This window comes from Phytophthora infestans, genomic scaffold (genome assembly GCF_000142945.1).
Source record: "Phytophthora infestans T30-4 supercont1.18 genomic scaffold, whole genome shotgun sequence".
Lineage (NCBI taxonomy): Eukaryota > Oomycota > Peronosporomycetes > Peronosporales > Peronosporaceae > Phytophthora > Phytophthora infestans.
The window spans coordinates 1,267,972-1,289,099 of record NW_003303741.1 but is presented as its reverse complement, the minus strand read 5'-3'; the positions used below and the strand labels follow the sequence as shown (position 1 = coordinate 1,289,099).

The following is a 21,128-nucleotide window of genomic DNA, read 5'->3' as shown; positions in this document are numbered from 1 at the left end:
TCTGTCCGTTTCGCTGGTCACCTCTCACACCCTTTACTTCTTTTACACTCTTTATGCTCGGACAGAAGGGTCGACTAGCGTCAGCAGAGGTACACAGTGCATTGCTGCACTGGTCACTAGCGTCACTCCCTTCGCGATGCCGTCGACCCTCACCAAGGCCGAATCCGAGGACTTCGCGGCGGCTAAAGCTCCGCCACAGGCCCCGCAAGTGGCGGACAAAGCGCCGTCTAAGTCGCGCAATGGATCTAAGCGTGACAAGCTCCGACGCTTCACCTTCAAACGACTCAGTCGCAAACACGAGGCAATCGCAGAGAACGAGAGCGAAGACGCAGCAGTACTGGCTTCACCCGCGTCTTCAGACAGCACAAGCAGTGTAAGCACCGACACGAGCGGCTCGAAGCACCCGGTGGGGCCTCAAGACTTCGATCTACTGTGTGTCATCGGCCAAGGAGCTTTCGGTAAAGTGATTCAAGTGCGACACCAGCCAACGGACGAGATTCTGGCGATGAAAGTACGTGCAATGGCGAAAGAAGCGCGGGTTTAGTGACTATGCTGATAGAACCATTGTGCTTTTTTGTGACAGATTGTGTCCAACAAGTACATCGTGCAACACAACTCGGTGTCGTATCTGCAGGCGGAGAGGGACATCATGACCAAGATCAACCACCCGTTCCTCATTAGTCTGAGATATGCCTTCCAAACCAAGTCGAATGTGTACTTGGTGATGCCTTTTGTGGCGGGTGGGGAGCTCTTCCATCATCTGCACAAGGAGGGACTGCTGCTCGAAAGCTCGGCCAAGTTCTACGCTGCTGAAATGGTACTAGCACTGGAACATTTACACTCAAAGGGCATCATTCATCGGTATGACTTAAAATTGGTTTATTCCTGTCTGTGGAGATGATTTGGTTGGTGACGCTGCTGTGGTAACGTGCAGAGACTTGAAGCCTGAAAATGTGCTGCTTGGTGCTGATGGACACATCCGCTTGACGGACTTTGGCCTCGCCAAAGAGATGGCAGATGTGAGTAGACTTTGTGTCGTCGAAAGAGCAGTTGAAGTGCTTATATAAATGTTGCAGGAGGACGACTCGACGAGTACCATGTGTGGCACGAACGGTGGGTTCGTATTCTACGTGTTTGTGCTATCAATGAACTAAGTGTGTCGTGTGTTTTGTGCTCCTGTATCAGAGTACATGCCGCCGGAAATGATCCGTCGGAAGGCATACAACCAGGCAGTCGACTGGTGGGCGCTTGGTGCCCTCATCTACGAAATGGTCACTGGTTACCCGCCATTCAGACACAAGAACCGCAAGAAACTCCATCATAAAATTCTCAACGAGAAGGTAAGTGCTAAAACCTGTTTTAAACTGTTTAATACTAACACTGCTGTGCAGCTCCCTCTCCCCAAGTGGCTTGGCCCTGATACCCACTCCATTCTAAAGCAACTGCTGGAGCGAAATGTGGACAAGCGTCTGGGGTCCGGCAAGTCGACGATGTTCCAGGTGAAAGGTGTGCAGGCCATCAAGAAGCACGCCTTCTTCAAGGGCATTGACTGGGGGTTGTTAGAGGACAAGAAGGTGCAGCCACCTATCGTGCCCAATGTTCTCAGCAACACAGACACCACGTACTTCTCCGAGGAGTTTACGACCCAAGACGTAGGACGTCGCAGTCGCATTGACAGTTCTGGCGCTAGTGGCGACTCCACAAAGCTCTTTGCACGCTTCTCGTGGGTCGCTGACGACGCCCCAAGCTTTGCGGATATCGTTCGTGCCGGTGGCCCAAATGAAGACCCGGCCGACGCGGTGGCTGACGGTGTCGCGAAAGTTGCAATTGCTGAAGACCCCAACACCCCCTAGAGGGCGAGCGCACTGGGCAGGTAGTTTTCATTTTCCTTTTAGACGACTTCATAGTAGTTGCCCCTGTCTAGGTGTATAATCTTCAACTATTACCGCGAATGCAATACCGGTTAAATTGGAAACGATGGTGCTATTTGGTAAATTGATCGGCGTCCACCCTGCGCAGCTTTGCTCAGCTTCAGCAGCTACCAGAAGACTTCGCATTTTCTGCGACAACAAAAGAATCTCCGAACGTTGAAGTTGCCCTTTAATACAGCCTGTTATTGTCGAACGGGAAAATGACAAAACATGGTGTGATCCAGATAAACATGACAAAAAAGATTTATTGTGACAAAATATGGTGCTAAGTACTGCACCCCGTTTTCGCGGGGGTGGACCATATAGGATTTGCAAATAAATCCGATTTTAGCTTACAAACCTTAGTTCATTTGGATTCTGGATCATCACATCCAGAAGTTTATCAAAGGTCCAAGGGCGCGAAAACGGGGTGCAGTACTGTACCTGAAAAGTAACTAGCGTCGGCGACGGAAAAGGTTTATATGTCAAATTGTGGAGTTATTTTTAGTCATGAAGCAAAAACAAAACTTGGTTTTACCGTTTTATTTATTTTCTTCCTGCCACATTTTGAAGGTTCTGGTATGTTTTTGCAGATTTCTGCCCCAAAACGGTTTTGAATCAAATTTTACATCTATTTATTAAGAAATATTTAGTTTATTTTAAAATATGAGAGGTACAACCATGGGACTACTCTCGGAAACCTTTGTCATTCGAAAAGATGGCACACGCGAGTAAGGACAGCAGTATGCCATCTTCGCAAGAAAAGGCTTTCGTCACCCAACGCACTGAAGATACACCGGAAGAAGAAGTTTTCGTGCAGTAAAACTGCAGTGCGAAAGAGACAAGAGCAACGGCGCCTAAAGAAAAATGAGCGCGAGCGAGTGCGGTACTATAAGAAACAACACCGTGATGTCCTCAAGAAAGGAGTGAGTCGGTGAATCTCCGTACTCAGCGCAGACACTCTTCGCGGCCTGTGGTCCTGAATTTCTACTACTACGTCAAACCAACGTGTTCGTGCGAACACGTTGTGTCTGTAAGGCCCACCATGAAAATGACAAAACCTGGTGTGGTAATGTCCTGCTTCCAAGAAAAATAAAAGTTTTCGAGCAGCACCATATTTTGTCACAATAAGTCTTTTTTGTCATGTTTATCTGGATCACACCAGGTTTTGTCATTTTTCCATCGTGGGACATCCGCTAAACGAATGACGGTAAAGTTGCGAATACACTGGCCACTCTCTAGCACCGATCAAGTCATCCGCAACAGAAGTACAGGGCGGGCGTATGGAGTTCACCGGAGGCATGGATGATGCTGGTCGAGCTTTTCATGAGCGAGGAGATCGAGAATAAGCTTCCTTGATTACCACTCCATCAAATCCAGCTTCCGGTACGTTTGAGTATTTTTCGCTTTGGCTGCTCACCCCAACCGAACACTTGTTTGTATAACCCACATTTTGGTAATACTATTTCTTGTAGCAAAATCTGTTATGACATCTTTGCGCTCACAACATCTACCTGTCATACCTAATTTCGCTAGGTAGAGCGCATGCTGATGGACAAAGCGCGGTCTTCGTCCCAGACCGCCATGTTGGGCGGTAAGGAGATGGAGTCACCTTCCTCCTCCCGCCTTTGGCCGAGCGTCGCACCACGTGGCTATTCATTCGCACTCTACTATGGAAAAACTGGACGCTCAAGAGACGCCACCCTGTGGCCACTTTCATGGAGATCGCCCTACCCTGCATCTTCATCCTAATCATGGGGCTACTCAAGGCGCTGGTGGATGACGTGGACGTGCCTGAAGGCTGGAGTGACGACGAGAGCGTCACGAGCGATGACACGTTGGGCACGTCCTACAACCTGTTACAGACGTCGGGCACCACATTATCCGGCATCCCCGCCATTCTACCTAAGTTTACGATGCACGAGACGTCTCTGTGGGGTATTCTCTTGTATATGGGTAGTCTGTCCATATCGGAGGGCATGAAAATGGACGAATTATCGTCCACAGAGCTAGCAAACTGTACGACGGGAGTGACTGCTCGAGGCTTGGTAGACATCGACCCTACGTCAGAATACGCTGTACCCTCGTCATGCAGAGGCAAAGTAGCGCCCTACAAGATCGCCATTACCCCGGACAATACCTTTACGAGAGATTATTTCATGCAGACTATGGAGCTGTGGTATCCTCGAATAAACCTACGCAATTCGTCCACATCGGCGGTATTTCCGTCATTTCTGGAGAGTGTCAAGTTCTTTGACACGGAGGAAGCAATGGAGGACTATGTGAGTGGTCAGGACTACGCGTCAAGTCTGGAGAAGCCTCATATCTACGGAGGTATCGTGTTTGATTCGCATCCAGCTGACGACGATATCGGGTCTTTCCAGGATATTGAGTACACTGTGAGGCTAAATTCGACACTTGGACGACGTGGCGCTATCGGGTTAGTCCCCAGAACAGGAGGAGACCCACCGCAGATCTCCCCATTCCAGAAATCGATTAGTATGGACTACTACACGAGATATTCCATTACAGGGTTCATGACGCTGCAGACGTTGGTCACGAGGTTCGTGTCCTGTATGCCCCAATGGGATTCTGCTACCAAGACGACGAATGGAGAGTGTCAGAGGCCACAGACAACAGCGGAGGCGTCGACGGAACTGGACGACGCACTGCTGTCATCGCTGGATAATGATGTGATTATCTCGTCTGCAGTCCAGAATATTGCTGGAACAGACGCCACTTTCTCAAGTTTAAAGGATTTCTTCCCAAACGAAACGATAGAAGCGTTGCTGAAGCCATTGCGACAAGCTCCACAGCCGTACCTGGGCGCATCGGTGGCGCCATTCCCCATCGAAGCATACGTTAGCTCGCCCTTCTACGACCAGGTGTCAGACGTGTTCGCTATCGTGTTCATCTTGTCGTATCTGTACTCGATTTCCCGGATTCTGGTGGTTTTAATCCAAGAGAAAGAGCTGCGTCTGCGAGAGTACATGAAGATTCTGGGCGTCAAGGAGAAGGCGATTGTCGTGTCCTGGTACATCACGTACGTCCTGATCCTGTTCTTCGGCTCAATTCTGCAGGCTCTCATGGGTATGGCCGGTCTCTTCTCGAACAGTTCGGTGGTGTTGATCTTCCTCTTCTTCTTCCTCTTCAGTCTCAGTGTCCTCGCGTATGGCTTCATGATCAGCACCATCTTCAGTAAAGCTCGTGTTGGAGCGTTCGTGGGCATGGTGGTCTTCTTCCTCATGTACTTTGTCTCAGCTGCGTTCACGACGGAAACGGCAGAGAACCAGAAGACAGCAGGCTGTGTCCTGTCCCCCGTGGCTCTGTCACTCGGAGTGACGGTGTTGTCGAACTTGGAAGCCACAGGAACGGGCGTCAACTTCTCCAACGCGAGCGTCTTGAGCGACAACTTCCGTTTCAGTCGATCACTGCTCATGTTCGCTCTCGACACGGTGTTGTATACTCTACTGGGACTCTACTTCGAGAAGGTCATCCCCAAGGAACACGGTACGACGTTGAAGTGGTATTTCCCGGTATCTCCTTCGTACTGGAGGAGTCGTAGTAAAGCGCGTGAGGCATTAAAGGACGCGGACCCGGGTGAGGCCTTGCTGGACACTGTATCTGTTGATGTGAACCACAACTTTGAGCCTGTGAACGCAGAACTCCGCGAGCAGGAGCGTCAGGGTGAAGTATTGGCAGTGCAGCGATTGCGTAAGGTTTTCTCGGTCCCTGGAGGTGAGAAAGTGGCAGTCCAAGGTCTGAATCTGACCATGTACAAGAACCAGATCACCTGTTTGCTAGGACATAACGGAGCTGGCAAGACGACACTTATCTCTATGCTTACGGGCATGATCGCGCCTTCGAGTGGAGACGCTACGTTCCGAGGCATGTCGATCACCGAAGATATGGACGAGATCCGTGAGTCGTTGGGTCTTTGTTTCCAACACGATGTACTGTTTGAAGAGCTAACTGTGGAAGAACATCTGCTCTTCTTTGGACGTATCAAGGGCTACACGAAGACTGAGCTGGACGCTGTGATTACCCGACAGATCCGTGAGGTTGGACTAACGGAGAAGCGTCATGTGAAGTCGACGGAGCTGTCTGGTGGTATGAAGCGCAAGCTCTCCGTTGCTGTCTCGCTACTTGGTGACAGCTCGTTGGTGTTTTTGGACGAACCAACGTCCGGTATGGATCCGTACAGTCGTCGTAGCACGTGGGAAATCCTGCTGAACAATCGTAATGATCGAGTGATGGTATTGACGACACATTTCATGGACGAAGCCGACATTCTAGGTGATCGTATTGCCATTATGGCTGAAGGAGAGCTGCGTTGTTGCGGGTCGTCGCTGTTTTTGAAGAACCGCTTTGGAGCAGGCTACAACTTGACGTTAGTGAAGGACGATGCCACCTGCAAGGACAGCGCAGTGATTGATTTCGTGACGTCTCGAGTGCCCACGGCGCAGGTGCTAAGCAACGTCGGCAGTGAGATTGCGTTCCAGTTGCCACTTGCAAGCTCGTCAAAGTTCGCGTCGATGTTCGCAGACATGGACGACAATCTTCAAAGGCTTGGGTTGTTGTCGTACGGCGTCTCTGTGACTACACTTGAGGAGGTGTTCATTAAGGTGGCGGAGGCAGATGATCACGGTAACCAGCACACACTTGGGAACCGAGGTCGGGTGGAAGCGCCAGTGCAGAGCCCCGCCGCTTCAAGTGATTCCGGTGCAATTCCTGACCAGACTGGGTCGTTCTTCTTGACTCATTTACGGGCTCTCTTTCTCAAGCGGTTCCGATACGCCAAGCGCGACAAGAAGATGATCTTTTACAGCTTAGCGCTTCCGATTTTCCTATTGCTAGTTGGATTGGGGCTGCTTCAAGGCACCAGCTTCACGAAGAACGACCCGAACCTGCCGTTAACCTCAGACAAGTTTGACTATGGAACAGAGACCCCAACACCGTACTTCTGCCAACCCGGTGCAACAGACGACCAATGGTGCAGCACTGCAATGGGCGGATCGTACTTTACCGACGTTTCCACGGAAGCACTCGCACTATCCGAGCCAGCCTACGACTCCAGTTCGCCCACAGTCTTTCGTGTGACGTACACGAACCCAGCCATCAACACTAGTACTGGATACGGATTACGTCTGGGTCAGGAAGTTCACAAACGCGGTTACGGTGTCGACACTAGTACAGTTGAAGGCCAATACGGCGCCTACTTGGTGCACGGAGACAGTAACCAGAACCTGTTGGGCTACAACATGCTCGTCAACACGACGTCCACCCACAGTGCCGTCATCTTCAAGGCGTTAATGGACCAGACGCTCTACCGGTTCTTCGCATCCAACTCGAGCTCCGATGGGTCGAACATCAACTTGGTTGTTAACAACCATCCGCTCCCATTAACTGCTGATACGAAGGCTTTGTTCGGGTCTTTCCTGGCGTTTACGGCGTGCTTGTTCATCTGCATCGCCTTCACGTACTACCCGGCGTCTATCGTGACTTTCTTGGTCAAGGAGAAGCAGTCGAGTCACAACTCGAAGCACCAGCAACTGGTATCGGGTGTGTCTCTTGGGGCTTTCTGGCTGGCCAACTTTATCTGGGACTTCTTGCTGTATTTGATCCCATGCGCTGCAGCGATCATCATGATCAAGGGCTTCAACATCGACTCGATGACTGGCAGTTCGGCTTGCAACAGCTGCACGTCCGAGACGTTCCCGGCGGTCATTGTCCTGTTTATTTTATTCGGATTAGCGATCTGTCCGTTCACCTACTGCCTGTCATATCTGTTCAAGGAACACGCGTCGTCCCAAACGTACACGATCATGATCAACTTCATCATCGGCGTCGTGCTGATGGTCGTGGCGTTCATTCTGGATGTGATCGAGTCGACGGAAGATGTGAACGCCGTGCTGGTCTTCTTCTGGCGCTTGTCTCCGCTCTTCAATCTCGGCTACGGGCTGTTGAATCTGGTGTTAAATGAGCTCACAACGATCCGAGAGAGTGACGAGTCCAAGACGAGTCCGTTCAGTACGGACCTCATGGGCTGGGAGATGATCTTCCTGTTCGTCACGGCCATTTTGTACGGATTCCTGGCTGTGGGTATCGACTACGCGATGACTTTCCCCAAGGTGAAAGACTGGATGAGTGGCCGTGATAATGTACAAGACGAACCGTACGAAGAAGACGTTGATGTTGTCAAGGAGGCGCAGCGTGTGGCCAACGGAGAAGCCGATAGCGACATCGTCAAGCTATCAAACCTTCGCAAGGTGTATCCCGGTGGCAAGGTCGCGGTTCGTAACTTGTCGTTCGGGTTGAAACGCGGCGAATGTTTCGGTTTCCTGGGTATCAACGGCGCTGGTAAGACGACGACGATGAAGATGCTCACGGGCGACGAACTCCCCACGCACGGTACGGCTACACTCAGCGGCTTTGACATTTTAACGCAACAGCTCGAGGTTCGTCCTACTGTCCTCAGTTTGACGCCCTCTTTGAGCTGCTGACAGTACGTGAACATCTGGAGCTGTTCGCCTCGATCAAGGGCGTCCCAAGCTCTCAACTGAATGTCGTTGTACAGGACAAGATCAAGCAGTTGAATCTCGCAGACTTTGAGAACAAACTGGCCGGTAGTCTGAGTGGCGGCAACAAGCGAAAGTTGTCGGTGGCGATTGCTATGATCGGCAACCCACGTATCATCTTCCTGGACGAGCCGTCGACTGGTATGGACCCGGTCTCTCGTCGCTTCATGTGGGATGTTATCGCTGATATCTCAACTCGTGGCAAGAACTCTACGATCGTACTGACGACGCACAGTATGGAGGAGTCAGAGGCGCTGTGTTCACGCGTCGGCATCATGGCGGGTGGTCGTCTGCGATGCTTGGGTAGTGTACAGCACTTGAAGTCTCGCTTCGGCGATGGTCTAGTCTTCGACGTCAAGCTGGCCAATCCGTCCCAGGAAGAGCTGGATGAACTGGTTCAACGACACTTTGGAGGAGCCGAAGAGATCGTGACTCGTGACGATCTGGAGGACAAGTGCAGGGCGTTCGGAGACCAGGAACTAGCTCAGCGAGTGGTGGCTTCCCACCCGACCGGGTACGGCCTTGCTGCTGTGTTGGAACGAGATGGATACATTCGTGCAGAAGCTTTTCTGTCGTGGTGCTTGGAGGAAACGCGTTTCGATGCGTTGCTCCATTTCCTCAGCTACTCGTTCAGCCACGGTGGCGTGTCCGTGATGGAGCGTCAAAACGATTTCTGCCGTTTCAAGTTGCGTGGGTCCAACGAGGAGTTGCGCTTGTCGAAGGTGTTTGCGCTTGTGGAAGATATCAAGGACAAGATGCACATCCGAGAGTACAGCGTCTCGCAGACGTCACTGGAGCAAATCTTTAACTTCTTCGCCTCCCAACAGGCCGAGGAACAGGGTGTCGCTCGTGGTTTCCAAGAAGCTTAACTTCATATTCTCATTTCTTTACCCACATTGAGTAAAAATAAATGTTGATTAATATTTGCGAGCCCGCAACAATGATTTTCGTTGGATCAACACTCTTCTTGTCATGAAACTCCTTCAGGAGTTACGCAGCTTTGACATTCTCCTGTGAATTAGATGGCACGGCAACTGACCGATCGCATTTTCCACTATTGATAGGAGTTGCGTTGAAGGAGCGACGCAACGAGAAGATCGCACTTCGTGAAAACCCGGCACTTCATCACAAGAGTATCCGATCGTATCATGCCGGCATTTGGGTGGGGAACTCGGATTCGCGATAGTCGCTTCCTTAGCAATGTGTACATCCGAGGACTAGGAGCGTTCATGCTCTTCTGCAGTGTGTGTTCACTATCACAACAATATGCGTTCGTGAGTGAAAGGGGTCTCGGTGAAAGACATATCCGTAGTGCGGGAATGCAGGAAATCTTCTCCTTGGTAGCACATAACGCAGCGGTGATATCTGATGCTAAGCTAAAGGAGTCGTGGACGTCGCTGGAAGCTTCAACCTCATCTGGTTACGTGTCGATTTCTGTAGAACCAGAACCAACAACACAAACACCAACAACGGCAAAGGTAGCACCTACATTAGCACCTACAGAGAAGCCTACCGAGAAGCCTACAGAAAAGCTTACAAAGAAGCCTACCGAGAAGCCCACCGAAAATCCTACCGAGAAGCCAACTGCGAAACCTTCGGAGAAGCCGAAGCGTATTGCAGAGCCTCGCCAAGCCATCAAGAAGGGATCGAAGGGCATCCTCTTGTGCTTGCACGACGGTATTTTGGAGCTAGGTATTTCTCTGATTCGTGAGCTGCGTTGTCTCGGCAACAAGGAGTCGATTGAGGTGCATCACTGTCACGATCTCACGAAACCTTCCGTCGATCTTCTCTTTGGTCTGGATGACAACATCCAGGTCATCGATCTGTGTGAACGGTATGTCATTAAGAAGGTTCTCTCGGACACAATGGCCAGGAGTTTTCAAAGCTACTGGATCAAGCCATTGGCCATGCACTTCACCAGCTTCGAAGAGCTCATTTTCCTCGACGCTGATGCGATTTTGCTGAAAGATCCTGCGGTGCTGCGTCATAACGAAGGATACAAAAAAAATGGCACGCTGTTCTTCTACGACCGCGTGATCAACAATAACCAGTATCTGAACAAGAAGACGGATAAAGGTTCGATCTACCTGCACCAGTGGCTCAAGAGCTTCGACTACAAGCGCTTCGGGCTCACATTCACTGACCCGTCACCAGCGCTCAAGAAATCATTCGCATACCGTGGCAAAACAGCTCACGAACAGGACTCGTCCATGTTGTTGATCAACAAACGACACGCTGAGAAAGCTATGAGCGTACTGTGGTTTCTTATCACCGAGCACCGCTTTATCTACGAGTTCTCATGGGGTGACAAAGAGGCCTTCTGGCTATCGTACGAGTTCTCGCACACTCCGTACTTCTTCTCGCCGTGGGGCGCCAGTGTTGTATCGGCTACATCAAACAAGGATATGGAGCGCCACCCGGACACGCTGTGTGGTAGTTTAGCCCATTTTGAGCCGACATTGAACGCCAGCGCTCCAGCCGAGCTGCTGTACGTGAACGGCCGGTCTCTCGTGGATCCTGTGCCGTTCCGGCTCCACAAACTGAAGTTGTTGCAACCGAACCTCGTGTTTAACATGATGCCGACCCACGTAACTCCACGCCAAGTGCGACGTGAGCCTTCCGGTAAAGGCGAGTGGCCTGAGTGCATGACAGGAATGGGATCAACGCCAGTGCCACCGCAACTGTTGCCGAATCTGTGGAGACGACGCCAGCACTTCCAGGCCATCTCAATGGGCTTCATTGAACCTTTGCTGGAGTGCAGCAATCCGGGTGACCGTCTTCCAGAGGTCCCAGAGCCGTTGAAGAAGGCGAAGAAGTAGATTACTTCTTGCAAATATCGTGTTGGGTAAGTTGCAGTTTGCGTGATGGGCAAGTGAAACCAAGCAGAACAAAAACTTTTGAAATGACACGATTGAGTCATTATTGTGGATTTCTCTAGGCAACAATGAGCTGACAGCGAAGACCCGCACGAATGAAGACAAAAAACTTCGGTGCAGCCGTCGTTGGGCTCGTTGAGTTGTTGTTGAAGTCGCTGCGTCGGACTTGGGAGGCGGAATGTATTCAGCGAGTACATGCACAGTAGACCTACATACCGGTAATTCGAAGCGTTTCCTCTGAAAACAAGGCGCGGTGCTGGCACCACCGAACTGTGATGCCACGACATCCTCACTGATTACCACGACATTCTTAGTGAGGATTCCTCGCTGAGTCACTCAGAACTGAGCACCATCAAGACCAGGTCTCCGCGGCGTTCGCAAGCAGAAGGTTCGAACTCCCCAGCCTAATATTTCATCGCAAATCGCACAGCCGGAAACGACGTATACCACAAACCCTTTCGTTTTCGATATCATTCAACAAACTAAATACCACAAACTTATCAGCTAATAAAATCAAAAATGAAAAGAGACACCATGATCAGCACAGTCTTGCACTGTCGCAAGAAACGCTTTTCACAGTTATTTAAAATGTCAGATATCAACTACTACAGTTAAAAATCATTGTACTCGCCACCTCATTCCACACTCCGACAGTCGGCAAGTAACCGCCCAAGTAGCTTCAGCCTTCCCACCGCCCGCAATGAGCTCACAGGACGGCGCTGGTCGCGCATCTGAGGACAAGAATGGAGACGGCGTGTACGTGACGAAGAACCGCTCGCTCTTCTCCATGTGGCTGCACGGCAAGGCGATTCCAAGCCGTTCTGGTCCGGCCGTGGTGTTCCGCTCGGCCGACGTGATACAGGAAGGGTATTTGCTCAAGCAGGGCCTGCGACTTAAAATGTGGTCCCGCCGCTACTTTATACTGCGACTCGAGGAGCGACACATGACTCTAGGGTATTATACCAGCAAGGACTCTCTGACTTTATGCTCCGAGACGCCCATCGGACCAGGACACTTGTTGGGACACGTCAACACGACCAAATACCCGCGTCGTCTCGAGTTGCGCTGCGGTACAAAGGTCATGGTACTCGAGGCGGAGGACCAAAAGTCGTATGAAGCCTGGAAGAACGCCCTCCAAGAAGCGATACGCTGGAACCACGCCATGGTGCCTTCAAAAGACGGCAGTTTTGTCACGTACGGGAAGCAAGCGACCGAGGATATAAAACAAGAGGAACGCAGTCGCGCCGAGGCGGCCAAGAAGCTGCGAGAGAAGCAGCGAGCGGACGAGGCCGCCGCCGCCGCCAACGCCGCCAATAAACCCAAATATCTGCCCGCGACACGCCCCGGGACGCAATGCTTTATGACATCGAATACAAGATTTGAGATTCCCTCTCATTTCGAATATGTCAAAACCATCGGCTCGGGCGCCTACGGAGTCGTCATCTCCGCTACGAGCTCGCAAACAGGCACCACGGTGGCAATTAAGAACATCCAGCGCGCGTTCGACGACCTGACGGACGCCAAGCGCATTGTACGCGAGATTAAGCTCATGCGCCACTTGAACCACAAGTGCGTGCTTGGGGTGGAGGACATTTTCGAGCCCGTGGCGCTGTCCAAGTTCGAAGACGTGTACATTGTGTCCCAATTGATGGCTACAGATCTCCACCGCGTCATCTACTCGAGACACGCGCTGTCGGACGAACACATCGCCTTCTTCATGTACCAGATGCTGTGTGCCATGAAGTACGTGCACTCGGCCAACGTGATCCACCGAGACCTGAAGCCGTCCAACGTCCTGGTGAACGCCAACTGCGAGCTCAAGATCTGCGACTTCGGACTGGCGAGAGGCGTTTTCCCCGAAGAAGAGCTGGAATTGACAGAATACGTAGTCACAAGATGGTACCGAGCGCCGGAGATCATGCTGGGGTGTATGAAGTACACTCGGGAGGTGGACGTCTGGTCCATGGGCTGTATCTTCGCCGAGATGATGTCGCGCAAGCCTCTTTTCCCGGGACAGGACTACATTGATCAGCTGCATCTCATCATGAACGCGCTGGGGGCTCCAAACGACCAGGATCTCTACTTTTTGAGCAACGCGCGTGCTAGGAAGTTCATGAACGCCGAGTTCCAGAAGCGCGGACCCAACCCGACGAAGCCTCTGGCGCACATGTTCGCAGATTCGCCTCCAGACGCTCTGGATTTACTGCAGAAGATGCTGGTGATTGACCCGAATAAGCGGATTAGTGTGGACGAGGCGCTGGCCCATCCGTACTTGGCTGCGATCCGGAATGTGGAGGACGAGACGACCGCCACTTCGAGCTTCGATTTTGACTTTGAGAACGAGAAATTGACGAAACCCGTGCTGCAGAGACTGATCTGGGACGAGATGAGGCATTTCCACCCTGAAGTGGGCGACGAGACAGCGACGGAGGGAGATGACAGCAGTGTCGCTACCACGCAGGCTTCTATCACACCCGTGACACCTGTGACCCCCGCTACGGTAGAGCAAGACACAACAGAGACGACAAGTGACAGCTCGGACGCCCCTGTCAAGGTATCGACGCCAACAGCGTCAGAGGAAGCCAAGCCAGAAGACGAAGACGGGGAACAACACAGCACCAATAGCGACAAGATCCATAGGACAGACAAACTGACAGACGCACAGACGCGACAAGAGGCCGGCGAACCAGCTCGGGAAGTCGCATAAGTGCTGACGTGCATATCGCTATTGAGACAACCACAAATATGACAATAGACTGCAAAATTTGACTTTTTACCTGAAGTGTTTTTTTCGGTAGCTGTAGCTGTATCATCGCAAGAAGAAATGCAAACTATTTGTGTAGCCATGAGATGGTAGTCAAGAATGGCATCACTTTGAAGTATTTTCACATTGACATCGCTATGTCGAACCAGCTCGAAGATGATCTACACCGTGTGCTGCGACTTGCAAGAGCAGAAGCTCGTGCTCACAAGCAGAGAAAGAATACAAAAGTTGCTTACAAACCTCAGCGTCAAGTTGAACAGCGACATCGCCATGATCGATATCTGACCGGATCAAAAGAACGTCAAACTCTTCTATCAGCCAAAATGCAAGGCCTCGAAGCAGTCTACGGCCTCGATTCCAGCTCTCGTCACCTTGGAGATTGTGGCAGCAAGTCTGTATTGTATCACCGTAACAAGGAGACCTCAGAAGATGATCAAATGTTACAGCAACGCCTTGATGCTCGTCGAACCTTGTACAGACGACACTTTTCGGGTGTCTTGGCGGAATCGAGTGGACGGAAGCGAGAGAAGGAGCATGTTCTGGAGGCTGCAGCACGCGAAGCTCGATCTTCTCGTGCGAACGGTGTCGGCATCGGAGCTGCTGTACTCACCGAGTCTCAAACTATTTATTCAGCTGGAGCAGTCGAGAACGGAGCGCTCGTGCTTTGTGCTGAACACGCTGCAGTCATGAAAATGCTCACGTCTTCTGCAACTTCAAGTCCTGCCATAGCAGCCCTGGCGATCTGTAGTGAACAACGTGAGTTGCTGCCATTTCCTTGCGGTAGCTGTCGTGAGCTTCTGGCAGATTGCGGAGACTTCCCCGTGTACCTTGTGAACGCTCTAGGAGAGACCGAAGATACCAGAAGCTCGGTATTATTCCCACGAGCAAGACATTCTGAGTTCACGCAGATACTCACAAAATCCGTGAGTAAACAACCTCCCGTTCGAACCCCACTAGCACCAGACCAAGCCCCTCTGGAAGTCAAGCAATGGACAACAGACGACGTTCTTAAGTGGCTGGAGCAAGACGTTGGGTTGCCCCAGTATCGAGACGTTTTCGAACGAAACAACGTCGACGGATGTACGTTAGTGTTGCTAGAAGGAAGTGACCTGCAGCTTCTACTCGGGATCACGCACCCATTGCATCGCTCCAAGCTGCTGACACACCTCGATCGACTACGAGATCGAGAGCTGCTCGCTCGGGGGCTTGACTACACACAGCTAGCAGACTATCTAGCTGTGCTTGACATCGACCGAGTGAGTGCAATAGCGCAACTCAAGACAACGTTCGACCGGCTTGACGCTGACCACGATGGGTTTCTCGACTTTACCCAAGTAAAACAAGCTCTGTCGCGTCTTCGGTGCTCAATTCCAGCAGCTAATCAAGACGATTCAGTGGAGGCTACGCCACTGGCGGTAGAGCGCTTACTACACAGTGAAGAGTTGTTTGGAAAGGAGGCTGCAAGTGCAGGTAAAGTTTCATTCGCAGCGTTCACCCGAGCGTTCTCCAAGCTGGCTACACAACCAGCAGATACGTCGACGGTGACGCAAGGAGCGTTTGCAGTACACGCATTCGGCCCGAGACTTCCAGTGCTGGATCTCAAGAATCTACGGCAATGTTTCGAGCACCAAGCTCACGGGAATTCTCTCGATGAAACTGGTTTGGTTCGACTGCTGCAAGAGCTTGGACAGAGCGATACGCAGAGCTCAGAACTCGCCTGTCGGTGGCTGGACGCACAGGAAGACAATGACAATTCCGGTGATGCTATGGACTTTGCGCAGTTCATCGCACGGTACGCTCGACTCGTGGACTCTCATGAGACCAGCGGGGTCTCCAGACTGCAGCAGCTCTTCACATCCTATGAACCAGTTCGCTCCTCGCGACTCAAGCCTCGCACAGTAGTGCAACGCGCTCTTTCCACTCTGTTTCCAGCTGTCTCAAGCGATGAAGTTGGCGTTTGGTGTGCAAGTTTCTGGCCGTCACATGCGAATGGTGATAGCTCGAACAAGAAGAAGATGGCTACTCTGACCTTCCCTGAATTCACGTTAGCTTGCTTGGAGTTTGCAGCTGAAATGTACGCTCGTGAACAAGAGGCCGCCTCCATCAAACGATCTCTTCGTAATGACGCGTTGGCGCATCGGAGTCGAGTGGTCCACTTGCACAGCTCTGGACACGTGCGAATGTGCCCCCAACCTCCGGAAGACGACGACAAGAAGGACACAAAGGAGCGTAAATCTCACGAAGATGATGGAAAATTTGCCGATAGAGAGGCAAAGGCTCAAGACAGTGACGACGAGAAGTCTCCGAGACGAAGCAAACGTGAACAGCAAGTGGATGAAGCGTTTGATCGGTTTGTAAGACGACGAAGAGCGCAAATTGGTAGCTCCAGCGACGACGGCAAGCAGGACAGCGAGGACGAAGAAGAAGGTTGTATGCTGAACGCAGTTGAAGCGGCTCAAGCAGCGCTGGAGCTGGGTGCTGCCTTGTCACGAGAGCAAGTGCTGCGCTATCTCGAGCGTGAAGGTCTGGGCAGGATCCGTCGTCGAGATATCTCTCGAACGGCCTTCCACAGACTCATGAAGCGACTCGACGCCAACCAGAGTTTCCCTCAAGATCTCCTTCTCGATATCAAGGACACAGAAGCGTCACGTAAGTCGCGAACTGCTAGTAAGAGTCCTCGCCATCGCGTGTATAAGAGCAGACCTGACTACGACGAGTTCTTGAGGAGAAAAGTTGCAGAATCCAACGGTTCCCAGTGGAAAAAGGAAGTGGAGCAACTTCGACGTAAACAGCAACACCGAGAAGCACGACAAACGAGCAAGAAGACAAGAAAACACGAAAGATCTCGTCACAGGAAACATGACAGTGACGACGGTAAAGAAGATAGCGACAGAGACTCCACAGCCTCAGAGCGCAGCACTCGGTCGAGACGCCATCGAAGTCGTTCAAGACACAAGAGAAGAAGCCGCCGCCACCGATCAAGCTCTTCCGGCACTTCTACGGAGACCGACACGTCTTCAAACGAGAGTACGCGATCACCTCACCGTCAATTTAGACGAAGCTTCCAACCAGGAGCGCGAGTGGCGAGTATGGTGCATGGCAGAGGCACAATTGAACGCATTTATCGAGACTACTTCGTGGCTGACGTACACTTTGACAGTGGACGGCACTTACGCAACGTCGAGTTCAGCGGCCTGCACTTGCTGGACGTGGAGGATGAACTACAACGCGAGATATCACAAGGGTTTAACATGGGTACACGAGTCACGATAGCTCATAAAGGCACCAAAACTCGACGACAAGGGAAAATTATCTTGTGTCGCACTGACGGGACGTTCGACGTCTTAGTGGACGAGTTCGGATTGGCTCAAACACTGAAGCGTTTGCCACGCAGCGCATTAACTCGTGAGAACCCGATGCCTACAGTGTATCGTGACGGAGATCGAGTTATGGTTCGACAGCGCACTGAGTATCTGCGAGGGAAAATCTGCAAGTGTCGAACGGAGAGCACGTACGACGTCAAGCTCGTTAGGTCTCCGCAAAAGATTCTCGAGCGCTTGGCTCCAGAACTGCTCGTTCCCGATAACGATGAAGATGGCTACAGTGACGAAGAAATTGAGGTTGGTAATAAAGCTCCTACATCTAAACCGAAGCAAGACTCGGACGACGAATTTGAACCGGAATTCTCTCGAGGTGACCGCGTGGAAGCTCGTTTCGGTGGTGGTAAAGGATCGTATTATCCAGGTACAATTGAGCGAGTGCATCCTAACGGATGCTGCGATATCTCGTACGATGACGGAGACGAGGAGGAACGTGTGAAGCCATCTTTCATCCGTGCTCTTCCGAAGAAAAATGACCCTCGTAAGCCCACACCGACAAAGAAACCCGCCTCTGATGATGGATACGAGTCCGATCTCTTTGAAAGCGACTAAAATCAATACAGCAATATGGCTTGAAAAAAATATCTATTGAAGATGGCTACATCATGTATCCATCATGAAGATGGCTACTTCTTTAGATGACAGCACGGTACGTGACATAGCGTCCAGCTGTCTCCGAGGGCCGAATGATCTTGACCACCTGGCCACGATTCAAACCGTAGTAGCGCGCAATGGGGTCGGTCACCTGCATACGTGGCAGCTGCGAGTCACGGATACGGTATCGCTTAAGCAGCGCCGCCTTCTCGTTTCGGTCGAGCACACGGTGCACAGGCACAAGCGTGTGCTCCGTGATGTCCACGAGCAGTTCCGTCTCTTTAAAGTGCTCAATCTTGTAACGTGGAGCCATTTCATTCAGCGCCTGACGAGCGAAAGGGGTGATGCCTTCCTGTACTACGAGGATGGCTTTGGTCACGTTCTCGTCCTTCATGCGGTTGCAGTAGTTGCGGATGGGCTTAACGCCCACTTTGGTGTCTTCGGGGAAAAACACAAACAAATTGTCGCTCGGGTCGTCGATCTTCTCGACGAGAATCGTCATCATCTCGCGCGTCGGGTTGTCGCCGAACTGCGTCTGGAAGGCTTCGGGCGTCATCACCAGCTCGTTCTCGCTCACAATGTAGCTGCGGTTGTGCAGCATCTTGACCGTCGTCTTACGCACGCGGTACAGGCGGGAGGCTTCGGGGGTCAGCTCCGACATGACGAGAAGAGACGCAACAAGAACGAGATGGTACAGCACTAATTGGAAAATGGAGTTGGGCCAGTCAAAAGGACGTGTACCATAATATCGGTACGTTGATTCTAATTGGTGGAAATAATGAGTTTCAGTTTAGTGACAGTCTATTGCGAATAGGTCAGCTTCACATGTACCCATTTTGAAGTGGCTTCATCGAAAGCACCGACTGAAGAAACAATAGGCATATTGTCCGTGATGACCTTTTCGATGGCACGCAGTACGTGGAGTCGTGAGGCGCAGTCGATCACCAATTGTGGGGCATTGGGGAACACGTAGGACAATCCATTGGCATGTACCAGATCCCACACAGTCAAAGTCTTGCAGTCTCGCAGCTCTTGAACTGTAGCATGATCGACATCCAGCAGCTCCGTTTGTACCTTCCAAGGACCAAATTCATACGTCTCGCCGGCAAGTAGAGGGAACTGAGACGCGACGTATGGTTTACGAGGGAAGAACTGGTCGCGGAAGATGATGAGCTGCTTGTCTTTGGTCAGGAATGACCGGTTACCCTTTTTGAGCGTAACCCACGACCCCACCTCGGCGTCCTTGTTCTTGTGCTTGGCCTTACCCACAGGTCCAGCGTCTAACCGCTGCAGTTTCTGGATCAACTCGTGCAATGGCTTCTCGCGTACCATACTGTTGCCCATGATGGAGTGGCAGATCTGACGGAACACTTCTTTCCACACGAAGAACGACTGGTCCTTGAGCAGCCCACAGTCCACCCACACCGCCACGTCGCTCTGTCCGACAGTCTTCATGATTGGAGCGAGAACTCGCGAGTCCACAAGTTCAGCGCATTGCGTTGACTCCGCGCCAAGAGCCGAGAGATTATTGAGAAACCCGTCGCCGTACATGTCCCTGAGCAAGGGCACCAGGTGGTTACGTAGCTTACCTCGCGTACTCCACTTGGGCGTCGTGTCCTTGAAATATGGCACACCGTATCGATGTGCGAACTCAAAGATGACGTCTTTTTCCAAGTCTAATAGCGGACGCCAGATCCGCACACCGTTCACGACGCTACTCGCTTGCATTCCGTTCAAGTTGAGCAGACTCAGCCCTTTCATCATGTTCGAGATGACGTTCTCCTGTACGTCGCCGCGATGGTGTCCAAAGCACATACCGGGGATATGATACTTCTGCATCACCTCTGCATACGTAGAGTATCGTATCTCACGCGAGATCTTCTCATAGTCGTCACGTCGCGTCGTTGCGCGCTTCACTTCGTCGATCCGGCGGACATGGAAGACGATGCCAAAGCGCTCGCACCATCGTCGCACATAGTCACACTCAGCTCCACTCTCGGGTCGGTTTCCGTAGTCCAAATGCACTGCTACAATCGTAAAGTCTCCGTGTTTCTCCTTCAACTTGTGCATCAAGTACGCTACCACCATCGAGTCGACACCTCCTGACAGCGAGACAGCCATGTGGGAATACTCAGAAGCTTTCATCTGCGCTAAGTACTCATCCATCACACGGTACAGTCGATTCCTGGGCATGTCACTCTCATCTGTCTCCATATAAGCGCGTTCTAGGATATCATCGTCGGAAATGCCGGTCGTCTCGCTCTCCGGACCTCCTCGCAGATGCTGCAATCTTTCGGTGGTCGTACGTCGGAACTTCTCTAATAAATCTCCATGCTGTTCTTGCAATTGGCGGCGCGCTTCAATAGCTGCTAAAACGTCAGTGAGTCGCTCAGGTGTAGGAGAGTGACGCAGAGGCATCAAGGCGAAGACAAAGCGTGGCACAGGAAGCGACTCGTGCCAACGCTTAGGGAGCAAACTCTGCTCTACAATCGCTAGAGCGTGAACATCGTTGCGTTTACGTTGCTCTTCATTCGTTACAACACTGAGGTCTCTATAAACGTGGCGAGAGAATTGGTCTAAGACCAATATCAACGCCACACAAGTGTCGGGACTCTCGTCACGCCAGCTCTCGAGCTCTCCAGCCTCCGCACGAGCCAATAACGAGCTGAATTGCGCTGCAACTTCGACGTCTGTTACCTTCTGTATGTCTGACCCATCGGAGGGAAACCACTTGCTGCGGTACGTCTCCGTTTGGTCGCCGTCGAACCAGAAGCTCAGCACTTCCTGCGCCTGCGTCATTTTGATGTTGACCAGTGTTCATGCAGCAGCCAATGATTGGATGAAAAAAAAGAATTAAAGTTTCTTGGACGAATGCCAGAGAAGTGGTACCAGGTACCAATTTACTGGCTGAGAGGCACGTCGTTAGCTAGAGCGCAATACGTCATAGCGGCCGAGGATTAAGTCTCGCTCGTAGTCGTTATAATCCCAAGAGCACGCGGATAACTGGCAGAAGTAGTCATCTTGGC

At 51.6% G+C, this 21,128-nt stretch overlaps 7 protein-coding genes across 7 annotated transcripts; 5 read left to right on the top strand and 2 right to left on the bottom strand.

Annotated features, from left to right (window-relative positions):
- Positions 1 to 111: 111 nt before the first annotated feature.
- On the top strand, positions 112 to 1,853 carry PITG_10450 (protein kinase, putative; the record flags this gene model as incomplete). The annotated part of the gene is made up of 6 exons (XM_002902193.1): positions 112 to 511; positions 584 to 861; positions 935 to 1,019; positions 1,077 to 1,113; positions 1,186 to 1,340; positions 1,392 to 1,853. 6 exons carry the CDS (start codon positions 137 to 139, stop codon positions 1,851 to 1,853), a joined length of 1,392 nt encoding a protein of 463 aa, XP_002902239.1.
- Positions 1,854 to 3,461: 1,608 nt separating this feature from the next.
- Positions 3,462 to 9,357, top strand: PITG_10449 (ATP-binding Cassette (ABC) Superfamily; the record flags this gene model as incomplete). The annotated part of the gene is made up of 3 exons (XM_002902192.1): positions 3,462 to 3,548; positions 3,605 to 8,372; positions 8,417 to 9,357. The coding sequence occupies 3 exons, from the start codon at positions 3,462 to 3,464 to the stop codon at positions 9,355 to 9,357; spliced, it is 5,796 nt and encodes a 1,931-aa protein (XP_002902238.1).
- Positions 9,358 to 9,636: 279 nt separating this feature from the next.
- Positions 9,637 to 11,307, top strand: PITG_10448 (uncharacterized protein; the record flags this gene model as incomplete). Its single annotated transcript, XM_002902191.1, has 3 exons — positions 9,637 to 9,781; positions 9,893 to 9,912; positions 9,997 to 11,307. 3 exons carry the CDS (start codon positions 9,637 to 9,639, stop codon positions 11,305 to 11,307), a joined length of 1,476 nt encoding a protein of 491 aa, XP_002902237.1.
- A 757-nt stretch (positions 11,308 to 12,064) lies between these two features.
- PITG_10447 (mitogen-activated protein kinase, putative) lies at positions 12,065 to 14,071 on the top strand (the record flags this gene model as incomplete). Its single annotated transcript, XM_002902190.1, has 1 exon — positions 12,065 to 14,071. One exon carries the CDS (start codon positions 12,065 to 12,067, stop codon positions 14,069 to 14,071), a length of 2,007 nt encoding a protein of 668 aa, XP_002902236.1.
- Positions 14,072 to 14,265: 194 nt separating this feature from the next.
- Positions 14,266 to 18,060, top strand: PITG_10446 (uncharacterized protein; the record flags this gene model as incomplete). Its single annotated transcript, XM_002902189.1, has 4 exons — positions 14,266 to 15,055; positions 15,110 to 16,975; positions 17,024 to 17,943; positions 18,010 to 18,060. The coding sequence occupies 4 exons, from the start codon at positions 14,266 to 14,268 to the stop codon at positions 18,058 to 18,060; spliced, it is 3,627 nt and encodes a 1,208-aa protein (XP_002902235.1).
- A 16-nt stretch (positions 18,061 to 18,076) lies between these two features.
- Positions 18,077 to 18,802, bottom strand: PITG_10445 (DNA-directed RNA polymerase I, II, and III subunit RPABC1, putative; the record flags this gene model as incomplete). Its single annotated transcript, XM_002902188.1, has 1 exon — positions 18,077 to 18,802. The coding sequence occupies one exon, from the start codon at positions 18,761 to 18,763 to the stop codon at positions 18,143 to 18,145; it is 621 nt and encodes a 206-aa protein (XP_002902234.1).
- A 101-nt stretch (positions 18,803 to 18,903) lies between these two features.
- On the bottom strand, positions 18,904 to 20,901 carry PITG_10444 (tRNA(Ile)-lysidine synthase, putative; the record flags this gene model as incomplete). Its single annotated transcript, XM_002902187.1, has 1 exon — positions 18,904 to 20,901. One exon carries the CDS (start codon positions 20,899 to 20,901, stop codon positions 18,904 to 18,906), a length of 1,998 nt encoding a protein of 665 aa, XP_002902233.1.
- Positions 20,902 to 21,128: the final 227 nt, after the last annotated feature.